Source organism: Muntiacus reevesi, chromosome 7 (genome assembly GCF_963930625.1).
Source record: "Muntiacus reevesi chromosome 7, mMunRee1.1, whole genome shotgun sequence".
In the NCBI taxonomy this organism is placed as follows: Eukaryota; Metazoa; Chordata; class Mammalia; order Artiodactyla; family Cervidae; genus Muntiacus; species Muntiacus reevesi.
The window spans coordinates 44,592,312-44,616,086 of record NC_089255.1 but is presented as its reverse complement, the minus strand read 5'-3'; the positions used below and the strand labels follow the sequence as shown (position 1 = coordinate 44,616,086).

General features: G+C 44.6%; 1 protein-coding gene across 3 annotated transcripts in view; it reads right to left on the bottom strand.

The window, feature by feature from the left end:
* The window catches only part of LOC136171900 (death-associated protein kinase 2), a 137,291-nt gene that overhangs the window by 36,119 nt on the left and 77,397 nt on the right, over positions 1-23,775 (bottom strand). For all 3 annotated transcript variants that reach the window (XR_010663933.1, XM_065940957.1, XM_065940956.1), the window contains exons 3-4: positions 22,010-22,231; positions 14,922-15,060 (exon numbers count right to left, since the gene is read on the bottom strand). Coding sequence is in view for 2 of the 3 variants with exons in the window: in XM_065940957.1 (XP_065797029.1) it covers positions 14,922-15,060; positions 22,010-22,231 (361 nt within the window). In the remaining variant the exon portion in view is untranslated. The remainder of the gene's footprint in view (positions 1-14,921; positions 15,061-22,009; positions 22,232-23,775) is intronic.

Below are 23,775 nucleotides of genomic sequence, written 5' to 3'. Positions count from 1 at the left end.
ATTACATGCCTAAAAGCAACTCCCAGCAGAAAAGTACCCCAGACGCCCGCATCCGCCACCAGCAAGTGGGGGCGGAATGGAGAGGAGCGGGCGGCATTGCTTAGGGTAAGGACCGGGCCTGAATGCCCTGAGGGCAATCGGAGGGAGCTAACGCGAGATAGCAACTTAAACTGTGGGGTAGCAAGAGAGAGAGAGAAAATTAACCAGCCCAAACACACTGCGGGCCCATTCGCAGAAGAAAGGAAGAACTGAGAGATCCCAGAGAAGATCTAGCCGGCGGCGGACCGGCCCATCCCCCGCTGGAGGCAGGAGGCAGGGGGGAGGGGAAAGGGGCAAACTTGGCCCGAGAGACAGCATCTCCTACCAAACGGAAAACAGGCTCCCAGTTTCTAACCAAAGACTTCCTGAGATTCTGGATGGTTGACATTCGCTGGAACGGTCGCAGCTAGAGACCAGCTCCTGAGAACAGACACAGGCACACCGAACGGGCAGGCGCAGAAACTGAGGCTGGGACCACGTAGGGGAGAAGGCACACCGCACCCGGGGAGAGTGCACCCATCAAGCTCCTGGCTGCCTTAGCTGCTCAGGCCGGGGAAGGCACAAAACGCAGGCCCAATCGAGTCTGCGCTTTTGTGGAGTACCGGAAAACTGGAACCGTGTGCAACGCAGGGCCCGCTGGAGCCTGAGCAGTGTGGACGGGGAAAGCACACACACCCGTGAGCGGGGGCAAACCTAGTGTGGCTGGAACACTGTGAGTGCTCCCCACACACAGTGATATCTGCCTGCAGCGCCTCCCTCCCTGCAGCACGACTGAACAAGTGAACCTGAACAAGAGACCACCTCCACCCGCCTGTGTCAGGGCGGAAATAAGACACTGAAGAGACCAGCAAACAGAAGCCAAATAAACAAAGGGAACCGCTTCAGAAGGGACCGGTGCAACAGATTAAAATCCCTATAGGTAACACCGGCTACACCGGAAGGGGCCTACAGATATCGAGAAGTGTAAGCTGGAAAAAGGAGCTATCTGAAACTGAACCAAACCCACACTTCCCACAACAGCTCCAGAGAAATTCCTAGATATATTTTTACTTTTTTTTTTTTTTTTTGGTTTGTTTTTTTTAATTAAAAATTTTTTTTTTCTTTTCCTTTTTTAAAATTTTTTCTTTTTTATTTTCTTTTAAAATTCCCTATTACTCCTCTATTACTCCTTAACTTTCATTTTCATATATCTTTACTATTTTTTTAATTAAAAATTTTTTTCTTTTTTTCTTTTCTGTTATTTTCTTTTAAAGTCCTCTATTGCTCCTCTAGTACTCCTTAATTTTCATTTTCATTTCACTATAACCTTGCACACACAAAAAAGAGGACCTATTTTTAAACCAAACTTCATATATATATTTCTTAAATTTTTTGTTTTTGTTTTTAATATTGTATTTTTAAGAGTCTAACCTCTACTCAAGATTTTTAATGTTTGTTTTTCAGTATTTGATATCAATTTTGGACATTTAAGAATCCAATATTCAGTATCCATTTTTACTCAGGAGTGTGTTGATTACTCTCTCCCACTTTTGACTCTCCGTTTTCTCCCTCAGATCACCTTTATTTCCTCCTTCCCCCTTCTCTTCCCAGTCCAATTCTGTGAATCTCTGTGGGTGTCTGGGCTACAGAGAACACTTAGGGAACAGAGTACTGCATAGATCTGTCTCTCTCCTCTTGAGTCCCCCTTTTTCTCCTCCTGCTCATCTCTATCTCCCTCCTCCCTCTCCTCTTCTTCATATAACTCTGTGAACCTCTCTGTGTGTCCCTCACTATGGAGAATCTTTTCACCATTAATCTAGAAGTTTTATTATCAGTGCTGTATGGAGGGAGAAGTCTTGAGGCTACTGGAAGAATAAGGCTGAAATCCAGAGGCAGGAGACTTAAGCCCAAAACCTGAGAACACCAGAAAACTCCTGACTACAGGGAACGTTAAGTAATAAGAGATCATCCAAAAGCCTCCATACCTACACTGAAACCAGCCACCACCCAAGAGCCAATAAGTTCCAGAGCAAGACATACCACGCAAATTCTCCAGCAATGCAGGAACATAGCCCTGAGTGTCAACATACAGGCTGCCCAAAGTCACACCTAACACACAGACCCATCTCAAAACCCACTACTGGACACTCCATTGCACTCCAGAGAGAAGAAATCCAGTTCCACACACCAGAACACCGACGCAAGCTTCCCTAACCAGGAAACCTTGACAAACCAATCATCCAACCCCACCCACTGGGAGAAACCTCCACAATAAAAAGGAACCACAGACCACCAGAATACAGAAGGCCCACTCCAGACACAGCAATCTAAACAAGATGAAAAGGCAGAGAAATACCCAGCAGGTAAAGGAACATGAAAAATGCCCACCAAGTCAAACAAAAGAGGAGGAGATAGGGAATCTACCTGAAAAAGAATTTAGAATAATGATAATAAAAATGATCCAAAATCTTGAAAACAAAATGGAGTTACAGATAAATAGCCTGGAGACAAAGATTGAGAAGATGCAACAAATGTTTAATAAGGACCTAGAAGAAATAAAAAAGAGTCAGTTAAAAATGAATAATGCAATAAATGAGATCAAAAACATTCTGGAGGGAACCAACAGTAGAATAATGGAGACAGAAGATAGGATAAGTGAGGTAGAAGATAAAATGGTGGAAATAAATGAAGCAGAGAGAAAAAAAGAAAAAAGAATCAAAAGAAATGAGGACAACCTCAGGGACCTCTGGGACAATGTGAAACGCCCCAACATTCGAATTATAGGAGTCCCAGAAGAAGAAGACAAAAAGAAAGGCCATGAGAAAATACTCGAGGAGATAATAGCTGAAAATTTCCCTAAAATGGGGAAGGAAATAGTTACACAGGTCCAAGAAACCCAGAGAGTCCCAAACAGGATAAACCCAAGGCGAAACACCCCAAGACACATATTAATCAAATTAACAAAGATCAAACACAAAGAACAAATATTAAAAGCAGCAAGGGAGAAACAACAAATAACACACAAAGGGATTCCCATAAGGATAACAGCTGATCTATCAATAGAAACCCTCCAGGCCAGAAGGGAATGGCAGGACATACTTAAAAGTAATGAAAGAGAATAACCTACAACCTAGATTACTGTACCCAGCAAGGATTTCATTCAGATATGAAGGAGAATTCAAAAGCTTTACAGACAAGCAAAAGCTGAGAGAATTCAGCACCATCAAACCAGCTCTTCAACAAATGCTAAAGGATCTTCTCTAGACAGGAAACACAGAAAAGTTGTATAAACATGAACCCAAAACAACAAAGTAGATGGCAATGGGACCATACCTATCAATAATTACCTTAAATGTAAATGGGTTGAATGCCCCAACCAAAAGACAAAGACTGGCTGAATGGATACAAAAACAAGACCCCTATATATGCTGTCTACAACAGACCCACCTCAAAACAAGGGACACATACAGACTGAAAGCGAAGGGCTGGAAAAAAATATTTCACGCAAATGGAGACCAAAAGAAAGCAAGAGTCATAATACTCATATCAGATAAAATAGACTTTAAAATAAAGGCTGTGAAAAGAGACAAAGAAGGACACTACACAATGATCAAAGGATCAATCCAAGAAGAAGATATAACAATTGTAAATATATATGCACCCAAAATAGGAGCACTGCAATATGTAAGGCAAATGCTAACGAGTATGAAAGGGGAAATTAACAATAACATAATAATAGTGGGAGACTTTAATACCCCACTCACAACTATGGATAGATCAACTAAACAGAAAATTAACAAGGAAACACAAACTTTAAATGACACAATGGACCAGCTAGACCTAATTGATATCTATAGGACATTTCACCCCAAAACAATCGATTTCACATTTTTCTCAAGTGCACACAGAACCTTCTCCAGAATAGATCACATCCTGGGCCATAAATCTAGCCTTGGGAAATTCAAAAAAATTGAAATCATTCCAGTCATCTTTTCTGACCACAGTGCAGTAAGATTAGATCTCAATTACAGGAAAAAAATTATTAAAAATTCAAACATATGGAGGCTAAATAACACACTTCTGAATAACCAACAAATCAGAGAAGAAATCAAAAAAGAAATCAAAATATGCATAGAAACGAATGAAAATGAAAACACAACAACCCAAAACCTATGGGACACTGTAAAAGCAGTGCTAAGGGGAAGGTTCATAGCATTACAGGCAGGCTTACCTCAAGAAACAAGAAAAAAGTCAAATAAATAACCTAACTCTACACCTAAAGCAACTAGAGAAGGAAGAAATGAAGAACCCCAGGGTTAGTAGAAGGAAAGAAATCTTAAAAATTGGGGCAGAAATAAATGCAAAAGAAACTAAGGAGACCATAGCAAAAATCAACAAAGCTAAAAGCTGGTTTTTTGAAAAAATAAACAAAATTGACAAACCATTAGCAAGACTCATTAAGAAACAAAGGGAGAAGAACCAAATTAACAAAATAAGAAATGAAAATGGAGAGATCACAACAGACAACACTGAAATACAAAGGATCATAAGAGACTACTACCAGCAGCTCTCTGCCAATAAAATGGACAACTTGGAAGAAATGGACAAATTCTTAGAAAAGTATAACTTTCCAAAACTGAACCAGAAAGAAATAGAAGATCTTAACAGACCCATCACAAGCAAGGAAATTGAAACTGTAATCAGAAATCTTCCAGCAAACAAAAGCCCAGGACCAGATGAATTCACAGCTGAATTCTACCAAAAATTTAGAGAAGAGCTAACACCTATCTTACTCAAACTCTTCCAGAAAATTGCAGAAGGTCAACTTCCAAACTCATTCTATGAGGCCACCATCACCCTAATTCCAAAACCAGACAAAGATGCCACAAAAAAAGAAAACTACAGGCCAATATCACTGATGAGCACAGATGCAAAAATCCTTAACAAAATTCTAGCAAACAGAATCCAACAACATATTAAAAAAATCATTTATCATGACCAAGTGGGCTTTATCCCAGGAATGCAAGGATTCTTCAATATCCAAAAATGAATCAATGTAATACACCACACTAACAAATTGAAAGATAAAAACCATATGATTATCTCAGTAGATGCAGAAAAAGCCTTTGACAAAATTCAACATCCATTTATGATTAAAACTCTCCAGAAAGCAGGAATAGAAGGAACATACCTCAACATAATAAAAGCTATATATGACAAACCCACAGCAAGCATTAACCTCAATGGTGAAAAATTGAAAGCATTTCCCCTGAAATCAGGAACAAGACAAAGGTGCCCACTCTCACCACTACTATTCAACCTAGTTTTGGAAGTTTTGGTCACAGCAATCAGAGCAGAAAAAGAAAAGGGTATCCAGATAGGAAAAGAAGAAGTGAAACTCTCACTGTTTGCAGATGACAAGATCCTCTACATAGAAAACCCTAAAGACTCTACCAGAAAATTACTAGAGCTAATCAATGAATATAGTAAAGTTGCAGGATATAAAATTAACGCATAGAAATCCCTTGCATTCCTATACACTAACAATGAGAAAACAGAAAGAGAAATTAAGGAAACAATACCATTCACCATTGCAAAAAAAGGAATAAAATACTTAGGAGTATATCTACCTAAAGAAACAAAAGACCTATACATAGAAAACTATAAAACACGGATGAAAGAAATCAAAGAGGACACAAACAGATGGAGAAATATACTGTGTTCATGGATTGGAAGAATCAATATTGTGAAAATGACTATACTACCCAAAGCAATCTATAGATTCAATGCAATCCCTATCAAGCTACCAATGGTATTCTTCACAGAACTAGAACAAATAATTTCACAATTTGTATGGAAATACAAAAAACCTCGAATAGCCAAAGCAATTTGAGAAAGAAGAATGGAACTGGAGGAATCAACCTGCCTGACTTCAGGCTATAACTACAAAGCCACAGTCATCAAGACAGTATGGTACTGTCACAAAGACAGAAATATAGATCAATGGAACAAAATAGAAAGCCCAGAGATAAATCCATATACCTATGGACACCTTATCTTCAACAAAGGATGTAAGGATATACAATGTAAGGATATACAAAAAGACAATCTCTTTAACAAGTGATGCTGGGAAAACTGGTCAACCACTTGTAAAAGAATGAAACTAGAACACTTTCTAACACCATACACAAAAATAAACTCAAAATGGATTAAAGATCTAAATGCAAGACCAGAAACTATAAAACTCCTAGAGGAGAACATAAGGAAAACACTCTCTGACAAAAATCACAGCAGGATCCTCTATGACCCACCTCCCAGAATATTGGAAATAAAAGCAAAAATAAGCAAGTGGGACCTAATGGAACTTAAAAGCTTTTGCACAACAAAGGAAACTATAAGCAAGGTGAAAAGACAGCCTTCAGATTGGGAGAAAATAATAGCAAATGAAGCAACAGACAAAGGATTAATCTCAAAAATATACAAGCAACTCCTGCAGCTCAACTCCAGAAAAATAAATCACCCAATCAAAAAATGGACCAAAGAACTAAAGAGACATTTCTCCAAAGAAGAGATACAGATGGCTAACAAACACATGAAAAGATGCTCAACATCACTCACTATCAGAGAAATGCAAATCAAAACCACAATGAGGTACCATTACACGCCAGTCAGGATGGCTGCTATCCAAAAGTCTACAAGCAATAAATGCTGGAGAGGGTGTGGAGAAAAGGGAACCCTCTTACACTGTTGGTGGGAATGCAAACTAGTACAGCCGCTATGGAGAATAGTGTGGAGATTTCTTAAAAAACTGGAAATAGAACTGCCATATGACCCAGCAATCCCACTTCTGGGCATATACACACTGAGGAAACCAGATCTGAAAGAGACACGTGCACCCCAATGTTCATCGCAGCACTGTTTATAATTGCCAGGACATGGAAGCAACCTAGATGTCCATCAGCAGACGAATGGATAAGGAAGCTGTGGTACATATACACCATGGAATATTACTCCGCCATTAAAAATAATTCATTTAAATCAGTTCTAATGAGGTGGATGAAACTGGAGCCCATTATACAGAGTGAAGCAAGCCAGAAAGATAAAGACCAATACAGTATACTAATGCATATGTATGGAATTTAAAAAGATGGTAACAATAACCCTATATGCAAAACAGTAAAAGAGACCCAGATGTACAGAACAGACTTTTGGACTCTGTGGGAGAAGGCGAGGGTGGGATGTTTTGAGAGAACAGCATCAAAACATGTATATTATCTATAGTGAAACAGATCACCAGCCCAGGTTGTATGCATGAGACAAGTGCTCGGGGCTGGTGCACTGGGAAGAACCAGAGGGATGGGGTGGGGAGGGAGATGGGAGGGGGGATCGGAATGGGGAATACATGTAAATCCATGGCTGATTCATGTCAATGTATGGCAAAAACCACTACAATATTGTAAAGTAATTAGCCTCCAACTAATAAAAATAAATGGGGGGGGAAGGAGCTGAGCTTTTGTTCAGCATTGCAGTTATGATCATTAACACTAAAAAAAAAAACGGAGCCATGTAAAAATATTATTTTAACATTAAAAATTAAATTATGAAAATGTTTAATTAAATTATATTTAAAACACTTACAACTTATTGCTTCTAATTTCTACTATATTTTATTATCTTTTATGTTCTTGAAGTTATTTAATGCCTTTTCTCTCTGAATAGAGATCATGGTATGTTACTACATCATGGTATGCTACTGCACTCCTCTTCCCAGCTCTAGTCAGTGTCAGAAATATTGGTACCTTGAAATTGGTGACAGTGGGTATATTTACACCACAGAAACTGGCAGACAATACAAATCAGGACTTGAATTCTTGATTCTAGACTTAGGAAGTGCTAAGGATCACTTAATAGAGTGAAAAAAGCAGGAGAGAAGATTGTAAAGGTTGTACAGTTCTCACGCACATACACACACTGTTCATAAAAAGCTGGAGAAGATACACCAAAAAGTTAATAGTGATTATTTTGGAGTAGGGAGTCTGTAGGTAACTTCTTTGTATGTTTCTGTATTTTCTATGACTTATTACGTTTTCTAAGAGCATAAACAACCATCAATTTCATTTAAAAGATGCTTACGGAAGATCTTTGGTTCACCTCTTTCTCACATTCTTATCATTACCTCCAACTGGCTCACTCTCTCCTATTTATTCTCTCTCCTCTGCCAGGAGAATTTGCTTTCTAAATGAGAAATAGAATAATGTTTCTCTACCAATTAAAGGTCTTCCACAAATTACTGTTAATTTTTTTAAGTGTGATAATGGCATTATGGGTTGGTAAGAGACTGAATTTAATCTTGAGAGATGCTTATTGAAGTATTTAGAGTAAAGGGTCAATATAGCTAGAATTTTCTTTCAAATTATACCAAAATTTTTTAAATTACATATATTTTACTATTTATTTTTAAATGTTTATTAAAGATACTTTAGACACACATATATGTATATATAAAGCTTTTGCTCTGTGCTTAGTCTTTCAGTCGTGTCTGACTCTTTCTGACCCCATGGACTGTAGCTGCCAGGCTCCTCTGTCCATGGGGATTCTCCAGGCAAGAATACTGGGGTGGGCTGCCATTTCCTTCTCCAGGGGATCTTCCCAACCCAGGGATCAAACCTGGGTCTCCCACATTGCAGGTGGATTCTTTACCCACTGAGCCACCAGGAAAGCCCAATGATGCTTTTATATAAATACAAATATAAAAATATATTTTTCTGTTTTAAAGAAAGAGGTAAAGCAAATGTGGCCAAATGTTGAATAGAGGAGGAAGACAAAATGGTGCCCGTTGTATTCTTAGCTTCCTCAAATGCTTTGAAATGTTTTCATAATAATAATAAATAAAAAATTGGCAGGAAAGTCTTCCACGGCTGTGACTGCCTATACCAACTTCTTGGTCTGCCCTAAACATTTTCAATCTCACCCTAACCTATCTTGACAGTCAAAACCGTCAAGTCTTGGACTTCCCTGGTGGTCCAGTAGTTGCGCATCTGCCTGCCAATGCGGGGGACACAGATTCGATTCCTGGTCTGGCAAGACCCCACAAGCCGCAGAGTAACTATGCACCACAACTAATGAGCCCACAAGTTGTAACTACTGAAGTTCACGTGCGGAGAGCCTGTGCTCCACAACAAGAGAAGCCACTGCAATGAGAAGCAGCTCATGCACCACAACTAGAGAATAGACCCTGCTCGCTGCAGCTAGAGAAAGCCCATGCATAGCAACAAAGACCCAGCACAGTCAAAAATAAATAAATACAACAAATCGTTTAAAAAACTGCCAAGTCTCACCTCTGTTTTATGCTCCAAGGTTTTAGTATGGAAATCATTTTACATTTTATAGCAATTAACAGAGCACAGATTGACTTTTTAAGTATATGAGGAATAATCTATTAGAAAGAGAAAACAATGTAAACAGAAGAAAACTTAACTGTGCAAAGGACAAACTTATGGCACAGCATAGACCTTTGGATTAACTACATGTAAAAGGCATGATGCAGGCAAGTACAAAATTTGCCCTGTTAGAATCTGGTGAAACAAAAGCTGGTGACACTCAGCTTTGTTAGTGTCTCCTCACTGACTAAGTTCAAGTACTGTGTGTTAATCACTCAGTCATGTCCCCGACTCTGCGACCCCATAGACTGTAGCCCACCATGCTCCTCTGTCCATGGAATCCTCCAGGCAAGAATACTGGAGTGGGTTGCCATTCTCTTCTCCAGAAGTTCAAGCACTAGCCCTGTCATTTAATAACTGTGCGGTCTTGGATAAGTAATTTAACCTCTTTTAATCTCAAGTGCTTTATGTATAAAAAGTAAAAACACCTTTTACCTCAGTGGGTAGCCATGAGAATCAAATGAGAGGAGAGATGTGTAAGCATGCTGTACTCTATAAAGTATCATGTACATTTAAAGCATTATTAGTGGAAATTCCCCAGTGGACCAGTGGTTAGGACTTGCCACTTTCACTATAGGGGCCCAGGTTCAATCTCTGGTCAGGAAACTAAGATCCCACAAGCCATACAACATGGCCAAAATCAATAAATAAAAATAAAAGCACAACGGTGAAATTCTAATAAATAAGTTCTACTAAGCTAGTACCACTAGCTTCCCAGGTGGAACTAGTGGTAAAGAACCCTCCTGCCAATGTAGGAGACTTAAGAGACATGGGTTTGGTCCCTGAGTTGGGAGGAGTCCCTGGAGAAGGAAATGGCACCCACTCCAGTACTCTTGCTGGAGAATCCCAAGGACAGAGGAGCGTGGTGGGCTATAGTCCATAGGGTTGCAAAGAGTCAGACGTGACCAAAGTAACTTTGCACGCACACACGCATAGTATCATTCTTAAAGCTTGATGAACAGAACCAACACATCATGAACATAAAGACAGCTCAAAAGATGATCAGGGCATAGATTTAGATTGTTGGAGTATCTTGCTCAGGAATTCACTCCTCCTAACACTGCTTATGTAAATCAAAAAGTCCCTTCAGAGTTCTGGGTTCCTGGTTCATACACAATTTCATTTAGTTCTCATGCTGTGGTCTTCTTGCTTAAAATACCCATCAGATCTGAGAACCACCTTCCATTTCTGAATTCTGAGGTTGGCTATGGGGAAGAATGGGGGAGACACACCCATACTCAGAGGGGACACTCCCAAATCCAAAATACACAGAAAACCACACAGAAACGCCCTCTGCAAGGCCTTTATTGGTATGGGGTCGCATACCAGGGTGAGGTTCCTGGGTGGTGTTGAGCCACATTTTCTGTTATCCATCCTCCAGATGGTACCTTGGGTGCTACCAAGGATGAGGGGCAGTCAGCCCAGCGTCACATCCAGGGCAACATCATCCACCTGCACCCCTCTACCTACTCAGGCCAGCAGGCCTGTCCACAGTGGATTTATAACACACATCAAGGTAGTGTTCATTTTGCATAGGCAGAGAGCTTACTCCTTGGAAGTGAGTGTCTCTTGGTGAGAACTGTGGTTAGCTTTTATTCCAGATGGCCTCGCCACCAGTCTCACTGAGGCCATCTCCCTGTAGAGGGTGGGTTCTTGTAAGGCAGGTGCCATATCGTATTGATGTTTGTCACCCTGCCCTTAATGAATAATACAAACATTCCCTCAATAAATGTCACATCATGGAGTTGAAAACTGCCCACCACCTCTTTTGCCTTTTTCAGGTGCTATCCATGCGTGCATCTGTCTTATTAAAGCATTCATTCCTTCATTCACTCATTCATCCAACACTGAGTAACTCATGTGTCAGGCACTGCACTAGAGACAAGAGCACGAAGTCATGCACAGGAATAAATGCTCCCAGCAGAAGTCTGTACAAGGGGAAACAGAAGCAAGGAAGCAGGCTAGCTCTTCATTATGCTCTGGAAGGTGGCAAGGCATGGGAAAGGCTTCGCAGAGGAAACGGCATTACTGTTGGACCTGGAGGACGAGCGGGAAGCCCGTGGGCAGAGAAAAGGAAGACTAGTAGCTTCCTGGATGTGCACAGCATGAACAGAGCAGGGGAGGGGAGCAGAGCATGAACAGAGCAGAGGAGCCAGACAAGAAACCCCCACCAGCAACCCCACCTAACAATCACACTCAGCTCTCTACTGGGCAACTGTGAACTGCACTAGCAGGCTTTGTCGGGGAGGGGAGGGGAGACAGAGCATTTATCTGTCATCTTGGTGCCTGGGGCTTGTGTTTTGGAGTGGGGAGGGGGGATGAGGCCAGAACCGGGGCTCGGGCAGCACAAGACAGGCCTGAATGCCATGCTGAGGATAGGTTCATTTGTCCTATGGGTGACAAGGATGCATCACAGATTTCCAGGCAATAACATGCCATGATCGGTTTTCACCAAGACTGTTTACTGTACATCAATCTTTCCATTCATCTGCTCTCTGCCACAAGGCTGGGAGTATATCATAAGCAGGAATACAGTCTCATCCTCCCTGGCACTAGCACAATGGCTGACATGGGAGGAGAGGTCATTCCTATTCCAATGGCCAGCCAGAGAGCTGACCCTCCTCCATCACCTGTTCCTTCCAGCTGGAAGGTGAGCGTGGAGAATAGTTCATGAGCAGGGGTGTGGAGATAACATGGTGACTGAATTCATGGGGCGGCCAAGCTAGCCTGACTCACTTGGCAAGAAGTAACAGAATACAAGAGGAGGGGAAGGCCGAGAACCCTCATGGAGAAGGAAAGTCAGAAAGAGAAATGTGTTCATATAAAATGAATCGTATATGGTGAGAAACAACATGGAAACAGGAAGTCCCCTCTAAGCGACCAGCTGGAACTCCTGCACGAGCCCCCTTAGCGGCAGGAAGTTCCAGCCAAGGGGAACTCACATTCTGGCTCCGGGAAGTCTAGTCAATCATGAGGTAATCTCACTGAGTTCCAGCTACTCATCACTTCTGAGGTTGCCCAGCTGGGCCTGGGCCAAGGGACCCATGGGCGGGGAGTCAGAAGGCTCAGAGTCCACACAATGCTAAGGATACGAGGCAGGGTGGGGGTTACCAGCATCTTCACCCTACACGCATCCAGGAGAAACCCAGACTCTCCCCAGGTTGTGGAAAATGTCCAGATTGAGCCCAGGAGCCAGACAAGAATCCCCCACCAGCAACCCCACCTAACAACCACGCTCAGCTCTCTGCTGGGCAACTTAGAACTCCACTAGCAGGCTTTGTCAGAGAAGGCAATGGCACCCCACTCCAGTACTCTTGCCTGGAAAATCCCATGGACGGAGGAGCCTGGTAGGCTGCAGTCCATGGGGTTGCACAGAGTCGGACACGACTGAAGAGACTTAGCAGCAGCAGCAGCAGCAGCAGCAGCAGGCTTTGTTTTCCTACTCTAGCAGGGCCCAAAACAAGAGCTGTGTTTTCTTTTCCTCTGTTATGGGAAGGGAAATAACAATACCAGCTACTATTACAGAGCATCTATCTAGTATCCAGCACTTAATCCTGCTTCTGTCTCATTTCTACAACTCTGACAGCTAAGCATTATCATTTGTGTTAAAGGACCCCATCTGGACCTCCTGGAGCCAGAAAAGACACAGAAAATAAGTCAACTATCCGCAGCATTACCAGGAAGAAATCACAGGTGAATCCAGGTAGCCCATTTCCTGCTTGGTGTATTATCATCCTGAGGTCCAAAGGTCAGCCCAGGCCACACACTCCTTGATGACCCTGATTTGTACTCTGTGACACCCGAGCGAGACTCTGCAAGATAGCTTCTGTTGGAGGAATTCAAGATACTGCGACAATTAGACTAAGGAGGGGAGGCTCAGAGCAGGTCACCCCACAGGGCAGAGTAAGAACTGGGCTGGAATCCATGGGTGGGATGTGAGCCCATACCCTGGTGCAGCTGTGAGACCCCAGGCATGCCAAACCCTCTCTGGCTGGACCCATAGCCAGCACTTGGTCATCATCCTGGACTCTGCCTTTCCCCTCATCTCCCACATCTAACTAGGTACCTAATCAATCTTCAGAGCAACTGTAAAAGATCTTGAATCCATCCCTCCTCAAATTAATTTGGCACTTGCCACATCTCACCCAGATTACTGTCCCCATTCTATCTGTGCTCCCCATTCAGAGGGATCTTTCTGAAATGCACAACTGCTCTCTTCACCTCCCTGCTCACCTGGTCCCGTATCTCTAAGAGTAAAGTTCAAATTCCTTGGCTTAGCTCCCATACCCTGAGTCTGCCTCCTGCTCTCCCCCAGGTTCTCCCTTCAGCACATTCAACCTTTGCCTGAACTACCCTGAATGCTATTTCAGGACCATGTATCTGCTGACCTCTCTTCCTTAGAAGGCCCTTCCCCTCTCATGATGCCTGATAATCCTTCAAAATTCAACTCAAATACACCTCTTCCAAGAATTCCTCTTAGACACCAGAGTCTGACTTAGATGCTTTCTTATTTAGACGCCCAGTTCCCATGTACTTCCCCCTATCACAGCATTTAGAGTTATTGATCCCTCTTTTCTGATTCCTGCAGAAGGTCCTAGAAAAGAGGAACTAAGCTCAGAGAAGTCCTGAGTTGCTTTTGTACCTGTAGCAACACCCAGGCACTCAGCACAATGGTTGAGACACCACAGGAATTTCTGCATAGCAAAATGAGTGGGTCTCCTCCCACTAAGTGGGTCCCCCTGATCACAGGTTGGAGGATCTTTATGCTTCACTTGTCTGTAAAGGTTCAGTCTATGAACCTGAGCTCAGCGACTATGGGAACCAATCCTTTGACTCTGACCGCACTCTTGCTTTGTGAAGTTCTATGTGGTCACCATGGACTTTCTCAACCCTGAACGCCAGTGACAACAAATGATCAGTGGCCCCTGGAAGCAGTTTCATGGCTACAGGAAGGGGTGGGGTGGGGGAATGCAGCCAGTGGTCACTGGGCTCTATGATTTCCAACCTCTTGTCAAGGGATGCTGGTCGCTGTGCTGGGTTTGAAGAGCCAGGCAACCTCAGCACTACTCATCTGAAGGCATTTAGCTCTGCTGGCTTGGGAATGAGCTCTTGGTTACTGAAAAGTTCAGCCTTGTGAAATGGGTTTTGTTTCACATTTCCTGTCCTTGGCTCACTTATTTAAAAATTATACCCCAAGTGCTCCCTGAAAGACATAAGGTACCTTTAGTCTGATTCAGAAGCTTCTTGCCATCAGCCCCTACATGAATGAAACCTGATCTGTGGAATGAAACTCAGGAGAGGAACACTCCTGAGCCATCATTTCTTTTCCAGGAGCTCAGAGTCTTCAACTGTAAGATGAGGGAGGAAGGTCAAGTGAGTGCTGACCCCTCCTGGCAATGACATTTGGAGAGACTGGGTCCATTCTTCCTGAACTGACTCTTTTCCCTTCCCCCCGTCACTGACCTTGAGATCAAAGTGAGCGATTTTCTTGGCATGAAGGTAGTTCACCCCTTCCAGGATCTGCTTAATGAAGCTGGTGGCCTCCTCCTCACTCAGGGATTCCTTCTGGGCCAGGAAGTCGAAGAGCTCTCCTCCGGACACTCTGCAAGACACCGGTAGGGAGGGCCCAGCCCCAGTCAGTCCCATGTGCCAGAAGCCCAAGCCCCTGCCCCCGCCCCAGCCCCCAGGCACTCTGCAGGGCAGAACCCCCTCACCCACCTCTCAGGCTCAGTCCAGCCAGCACAGAGACTGACTTTGCTACTATTTCTATTTGCTGTGTTTCCTTTGGATCACAAGAGGTGGAACACTCAGGTGACAGCAAAAGGGGCTCTGCTAACACTCGAGGCTCGGGTCCCTGGTTACCCTGGGTACTCCCCTTCTGCCATATGACTGAGGTGACTGAGGACAGAAACAAGTGCTATGTGGGATAACAAAGAGAAACATATGCTGGGCCAGAAAATGGAGACTTAGTTTCCAGTCCAACCCTGCTACTGGCTTTGGACAACTCCCTGCCCCACCTACTCTAGGCAGGCCTCAGTTTCCTCACCTGCAAAATGGGCAGACTGACCATGATTGTTCACAAAGCTCCTTTCTGTGACTTTATAGAAGGCATGACCTCTTCAAAGGCATATCTTTACCTTAACCATCAAGATCCATCCTTTCAAAACCATCCATCCTTCTTTCAAAACTCTAAAATACTGCTTTTGTCCTCACACTCCACTTTACAGTACGTTATGGTTGATGTGGCAGGAAGAGAGACCAACAGAGCAAAAAGAACCTCCCTTGTAAAGACTAGTTTACAGTTTTACCTGAATTCAGGATTTAGGGTTGCCAGACAAAATGGGAGATTTTTATTTGCTAAATCTGGCAGTCCTACTGGGCGTGTTTGGCCTCTGACACATGCTGATGTATCTAGCTGGCACATCTCAGGAACTGGGACATAGTCAATGCTCACCCCAGGAAAAGATCACAGGAAGGGATCAGCGCCAGGGGATCCAGGAACTCAGGATCACCTGGAAAACTTGTTGAACATGCACATTTTCAGGTCCTACCACAGACCCTACCAAATTAGATTCTCCAGCAGCAAGGCCTCAGAACCTGTGTTTTTGTAATAGTAGGAACATAATAATGGCAATTGGTAGCCATTGAATACTTGGAGCATTATGTATACTTTTTGCACATTATCTCATTTAATCATCACAACACCCTATGAGCTAAAGGATTATTATTTTGCTATCTCACAGTTGAAGAGACAGGCTCAGAGAGGTTAAGTCACTTGCCCAAGGTCAAACAGTCAGTAAGTGGTAGAATCAAGATTCAAACCCAAGCAGAATGACTCTCAACCACTATACCTTAAGAGACCTCAGATGATCTTTTAATGGCTTCTGTCCATTTGGGGAATCATTCACGCCCTGTCACCTAGTCCATCCTAATTAAAGAGCCTCAAAATCTTTTCTTTCTTTAAAAATATCCATACATGGATCCACTCATCAATCTTGGCATCATGAGAAACAGAACAACTGGACATGCCATGATACAATAGGGAATACACAGCAACACCTACAAAGTAAAACAACTTGAAAAACTTAAACTAAAACTTAGCTTAAGCATCTTGTTATAAAATCACTGCTGTTGAGAAAAAGAAAACTCAAAGTCATCCCAAGCCCTGGGCGTCCCCTGACATCCCCGTCCAGCTACGTGAGTGCCCTCTCACCCTGGGCTGCCAGCGTCTGGCTGGTTCTCTCCCCGGCTGCATTACCTTTTGCTCTCACAGCACTGTGTGCAAGAAAGACATTCAAGGGAAGGTGGATGAATAAAAGAATAAAGGAAAGAAGACATTTAAAATAGCAACACAGCAAGACGTCACTGGCAGTCCAGTGGTTAAGACTCTGCGTTGCCAATGCAGGGGCATGGGTTCCATTCCCACAAGCTTCAAGGTGTGGCCAAAAAATAAAATAAAACTTAAAAGAGAACACTAACATGGCACAGAATATTCTATATCATAGAGAAGTGAAACCTTGGCATTTGTAAGAGACCTGTTGGAGTCCTTTGCAAATTTTCCAATCCACAGTGTCCCTTGGGAACACACAGGACCCAGCCCAACCTTTGTTCTCATACTTGCAGCCTTGCTGGGTCGTGGGAGGCTGTGACTTTGGGCATATACTGCCCTTCCTAACTTAAACTGAATGCTGCATAAAGGTAAAAGAACATCATGATAATGGAGATGTGTCCTGTCACCCAAAGTTACTGATGTAAGGCCCTGGCTGGGTGAGGACTTGGGGTGGGGGGGTCAGTAATCAGTTGCTCTACCTGAAAGTGTGATCCGGGCAAGAGACCCGGACAGACATGGTCTCCTTTGGATGAAGAGAGGAACAGCTATGGTGGCCCTGAGAATTGCCCCCAGAGACTTGGAAAGTAGGAGGGTGATGAGCCTGCTGGGGTGATGGTCCCAGCCCTGACACCCAGGCTGGGAACACTTGCATCAATTCTCAGGCATGTCTTCTCAAGGGTATCAAGAAGCCTGGGTTTTGTTTCAACCTAACTGCTACCCTCACAATGTAGTTTCTCCCCAGAGTTTCTCAGCTCCAAGGCCTCGGCCCTGGAGTCAGCCCCCTCCACCCAAGCCTCTCTCCTCTCACATCCCTAAACAATTTAACTTAGAGAGGAAAAGAAAAACCTAACAGCCTGGTCTCTGCTCTGGTCCCAGTCCCCAGGACTCAATGCACCCACTGAAGTATCCCTTTCCACCAGCCTGGAGTCAAGTGGGCCCCAGAGGGGTCAGGAGCGTGGGACGGGAGGGCTGCCCAAACCTTCCAGAGCAGACCTACATTTTTCAAAGCCAGCTCCACATGTGACATAAGTTAATTTCTTAAGTTTGAAAATATTCTTTACACCCTACAGAAGTCAACTTATATGCTGTACTGTGCTAAGTCACTCAGTTGTGTCCAACTCTTTGTGACCCCATGGACTGTAGCCCGCTAGGCTCCTCTGTCCATGGGATTCTCCAGCCAAGAATACTGAAGTGGGTTGCCATGCCCTCCTTCAGGGGAAGCTAACTTATATGGATGGCTAAATCCTTCCCACCCCTGCTTTCATCAGTCCTATGAGAAGTGGCTGCAGCACCGGTCATCATGGATGGGGTAATAACAGCTGAAGGGGACTTAAATCAGGGCTGGGATGTACTCTGAGCACTGGCCATTTCAGCAGGAAGCAGGAGGAAGCCCTGCACCAGACAACAGTGCTGAGAGGTAACTCCATCCACAAAATCTGCAAGCATCAACAGATGGGCTCTGACACCTGTGTTTAAGTATCAGGCAAACCCATGAACCTAGTAGGGCACAGTGAGGACCAGAAGGCTGAAGGCTCCTGAGCAGTTCAACAGTGGGTCACCAAGGTCACACACAGAAGCACACGGAAAGGCACTTCCCTGGTGGTCCAGTGTTAAAGAATCCGCCTTGCAATGCAGGGGACACAGGTTCGATCCCTGGTCAGGGAACTAAGATTCCACATGTGGTGGAGCAACTAAAGCCTGTGAGCCACATCCAGAGAGTCCATGCAACACAGTGAGAGATCCCGCGTGCCACAATGAAGATCCCAAGTGCCGCAACAAAGACCTGATGCAGCCAAATAAATAAGTAAATATATTTTTAAAGTCCATGAAAAGCCCTTCTCTCCTGGAAGGTCCTCCTCTCAGACCCTGGTCACACAAGGTTGAGACACTGTCTTAGCAATCCCTAGCACCACAGATTGGCACCCTGAGACAGTGAGACAGCTTGAGAGTTAAGGAGGAGATAGAGAAACTATGAACAGACAGAACTTCACAAACAGAGCAGCTCAAGCAGACCACAGGAGTACTAGTATGACAAGGGATATTATAGGCGGTGATGGCTCACAAGAAGAGGGCACGTGATTGCTTGCTAACCATGGTTGGAGAAATGACCATGACCTGCTTGGAGAAACAGCGACAACTCAAGAACATCCTAGATCCCAACTTCTAGGGTTCTACAAACAGACAGTAACAGACAATTTCCCCAGCAATGACAGAAATGCCAATTAAAATGACCAAAAAAACAAACACTCCCCAAGCATCATTGTAACTATAAAGGACTTGGGGATTCCCTAGCTGTCTAGTGGTTAGGACGCCAAACTTCCCCCATGGGGAGCATGGGTTGGATCCCTGGTCTGGGAACCAAGATCCAATATGAAGTACAGCATGGCTCCTTCACCCCAAAAATATATATACACACAATATATATATATATATACGTGCACAAAACAAATATATATATATATATTCAATATATATAGAGAGAAAGACAATAAATAATGGACCCTGCTTTAAAACAAATGCCCCAGGGTTGGCAAGGCTGCCACAAGATGGGATATTCCCAAGTTGCAGGTGGTACTGGTTAACCAAGATTGTCCTTGGTGAGGACTCCAAGATTGTCCTTGGTGAGGACACCAAGAGCTTATAAATGTCAGCTTGGTCACTCCATTCCTGAGAATTTAACTAAAAAAAATTAATTCAGAAGAAAATGGGAAAATATGGGAAGAAAATTGCTTTATGGCAATAAAATCTATAATGGTTAAAAACTGAAAAATCAAATGTCCTACAACAAGGAGATATATGTATATAATTCAGTGAAACATGATATGGTCAGTGAAAAGGAAAAAAGCTTTTCATGACATTATGTGAACTTAGTGGGGGAGGGGAGGAGAGCAGGAAACTGAACAAGGACAAAGATTGCACACAAATAGATAAAGACTGAGAGGAACCACAGGGAAACATAAATGGCTGTGTTTGGGTGGTTGGCTTCTGAATATAATTTCTTTTTTAGTTGCTATAAGGTTTTTTGGGCAATAGACTTAAAGAAATGGCCTGGCTTTCCCATCAAAGGTTGGCTTGTCACTCTCTGCTGGGAACCAGCATGCCATCTGCTGACCCTTAGCCTCAGGACACGTCACACCTCGGGCCATCCACAGCGCTGGCTGCACTTGTAGGAACCCCCCAGGCTTGTCTGAGCCAGGCAGGTGTGTACAATTGAAGGAGGAAACAGGCAGAGCTGGACTCCATCTTAGGCCAGGCTGCGAACATTAGGCTACACACATGGTCACTCTCCCAGTGGACTCTGAACTTTGTGCCCGGTGTCTATAGAAGTGGCATACCAATGGGGAACCAGATCCCTGGATAAAAGAGCCTCAGGACTTGGACTTGGACGGTCCGTTGCCTAAAAGAATATGCTAATTATCTCTGTAACAAAACAAAGTCGTAAATTCCATTATGTTTATCGGGATATGACCACAGTCCTATTGACAAATGTCTACTGTTTATCTAGTCTTGTGACACATGAATCATGGGTTAACTTTGATTGTATCTCTCTTTTACCTTGTCAAGACTAGTTTCAAGGAAGTTGGGGAGGTAGGTTTGAGCAAGTACACTTAGGGTATATAAGGTTTCACAAAAACTGGTTGGGGTCCTTGACTAAGAGGAGACTCTGCCTTGGGCCTGCCGGTGTAATAAACTGCACTCCACTATCTGCACTGTCCTTCTGAGTGAGTTTGTTTCCCGGAACACGTGGCTACAACACAATGACTAGTCCAACTGGCTGAGAGGTCCCTGGGAGAAACATGGAGGACTTTGGAAGTTAGAGGAGGGCAAAACATGGGTGATTCTATGCACTGGAATGTTGAGTTGGATAATTTAAGAATCCAAAGCAAGAGTATGCAAATGCCCATCTGCTACATAAATCTATAGCCTGGCAACACCAGAGTATGTTCTCAAATTAGAATGGTCTCCAAAGTCAGGTGGCCCACCCAACCTGCAGGCGGGTTAAGGATGGGTGCCAGCTTTACAGATGAGAGCTGAAGCTCAGAGGGGTGAGGTGACTTGCCCCAGGTCACAAAGTCAGGGGCTGCTAAGACAAATGCAACTACTCCTCTGCTCACTGGCAGATGTCTCACGCCTATGAGGCTCAGAACAGTCCCAACACGGGGTCTTGCTGCTTGACTGGACACAGCCATCCCCACTTGTGCCACACTCCGGCTCAAACTCTATGGTCCGCCAGAGCCCCACATCCCCAGTCCATGGAATTGTCTCCAGGAAGGACATCAGGTGCCCGACCAAACCCTGGAGTCTTGGTATATCACCCATCCAAGTTCTTCCAGACTTGGAATGAGGTTTCCCCAGCAGGCCCAGCCCAAGGCCATCCCACCTCACACACACAAGCAGTGTGGCCCCAGCCCTGGTGCCGCTACTTCCTGGCTGTAGGATCTAATAAGTGACCTGGACTTCAGTGTTCTTGTCTGTAACATGGAGATAATAAGAGTCTCCGTGTGATAGGATTGTTATGAGGATTAAATGAGATAAGAGACATTCTCGGCAAAGTGAATACAAAGTCCTCTCCGGGTAAGTAGAACATTTCCCTCAACACAGCTTCTTTGAAAATTGAACAAGATAACTAGCACAAAGGGCTTCGGTTTACAGCAGAGCTCTCTAAATAATTGTTACTACAATAACCAGTATTCTTGCCTGGAGAATCCCATGGATAGAGGAGCCTGGCGGGCTACAGTTCATGGGGTTGCAAAGAGTCTGACACAACTGAGCGACTAAGCACGCATGCACAGTCATAACAAAGGCATCAGACACAGTACAAAGGCCCCGGGGTTTTCCGGGAAAGGACTGGGGAAGGGCTTCACAGAGCTGGGAGGGTGCTTGTTCTTCTCTTCTCTGGAAAACAGACTCTCTTTAATGGCCCTCCTGCTACCCCCGTCCACCGTCTAACGTGCTCACCAGCCAGGAAAGGACCCCAGCGCTGGCCACTTCTTCCCTCTGATCCCCAGGGCCCAATGAAAGCCAGACCTAGACCCTGGCCCTCAGTCTCCGCAGCCTGGGTTCCGGAGGAGGAGCGGGTAACTGAGGGTAACCGTCTCCTACTGACTTCATCTCCTCCGGGTCGAGCGTCTGGCCGGCTGGTTGCTGCTCCCTCCGGGGCCTGTGGCTGGAGGCCCCCTCCCCACGCCTGCTGCCCGCAGGGTCCCAGGCTCCCACTCACAGCTCGAGGATGAGCACCACGTCGGTGCGGTTCTCGAAGACGTCGTGCAGCGTGATGACGTTGGGGTGCAGCAGCTGCCGCAGGATGCTCACCTCCCGCTGGATCTCCTCCCGGCACACGCCCCGCCGGCTGGCCCGGCTCTGCCGCTTCTTGATGAACTTGGCCGCGTACTCCAGCCCCGTGCTCTTCTCCCGGCACTTCTTCACCATGGCGAACTGGCCGCTGCGGGGACACAGACACACACAATGAGGACGTCATTGCAGTCCTGGGAGAAGTGACCTGGCCTCCACCCCCGGCCACAGCAACTCCTTCTTCCAGGGCAGGACAAGTCACGTCATCTGCCAGGATCCCCACCTGGCCATCATCCGGAGACGGAGACAGAGCAAGTTCTGGGCTCCCCTTCTGTTCCTATGAATCCTTTACTTTGTACTAGGAAGGAGTGGCAGTGTTGTTATTCCCAGTGTACAGACGGGAACACTGAGGCCCTGAAAAGCTACTGGTTTGATCCAGATGACACAACTTCAGCTAGAACCTCTGTCTTATATTCACCAGATGAAACCACAAGGTCCAGAGGTTTATACTACTTAATGGAAAGATTTGAAAGGAAAAGCAGGACTTCCCTGGTGGTCCAGTGGTTAAGACTCTGAACTTCCACTACAGGGGGTATAGATTTGATCCCTGGTCAAGGAACTAAGATCCTACAAGCCGCAAGGTAGGGAATGAATGAATGAATGAATAGTAAAAATGGTCAGCACGGTCAAATTACTAACAATCATCTGTTTGGGCCTCCCTTATCTGGAAGCAAGGACAAACTCATCTATTTAGAATTGTAAGGAGACAAACCACCTCTCTAGTCTCATGTTTTCACCTTGGTTTCCAACCCCTCCCAACAAATCAAACTTCAACTACCTGACACAAGCCAGGTAGTGGCTTGGACAATAAGAAGACAGAGCAAACACCAGGCTAAAGCACTTAAAGACAAGGCCAGAGGCTATGCCAGCGCGGCTGGGGGGATCCCGGTGGAAGTGGGGATGGGGTGGAGGCAGCCTAACATTGTTAGTAACCTCGGTGGGTGTTTCTCATGATTAGAAGACAGATAGTCCATGGAATTTTCCAGGCCAGAAACTGGAATGGGTAGCCATTCTCTTCTCCAGGGGATCTTACCTACCCAGGGATCAAATCCAGGTTGCCTGTTTGCAGGCGGATTCTTTACCAACTGAGCCACCAAGCATGCCCAAGAACACTGGAGTGGGTAGCCTATCCTTTCTCCAGTGGATCTTTGCAACCCAGGAATCGAACCAGGGTCTCCTGCATTGCAGGTGGATTCTTTACCAGCTGAATCACCAGGGGAGTCCAGATAGCACCAGAGAATTGTAAAATATTAGGAAACTGAGGCACAGGAGACATCAAGTGACTCACCCAAGGTCATCACAGAGTTAATGGCAAAGCCAGGCCAAAGAGCTGAGGACCCTGCCCAGTGTTCACAAACTGCTAAGACAGTTGAAGGAGTCAAGACTATGTTTAGTACCCTTCAGGGCTGAGCCTGAATCCTTCACTCCAGGGACCTAGACAGCATCCATGAAATGGTACAAACTTGGAAAACTCAGCAGTGACCACAGGACTGGAGAAAGTCAGTTTTAATTCTGATCTCAAAGAAAGGAAAGGCCAAAGAATGTTCAAACTACCGTACAATTGTGCTCATTTCACATGCTAGCAAGGTAATGCTCAAAATCCTTCAAGCTAGGCTTTAGCAGTACGTGAACCAA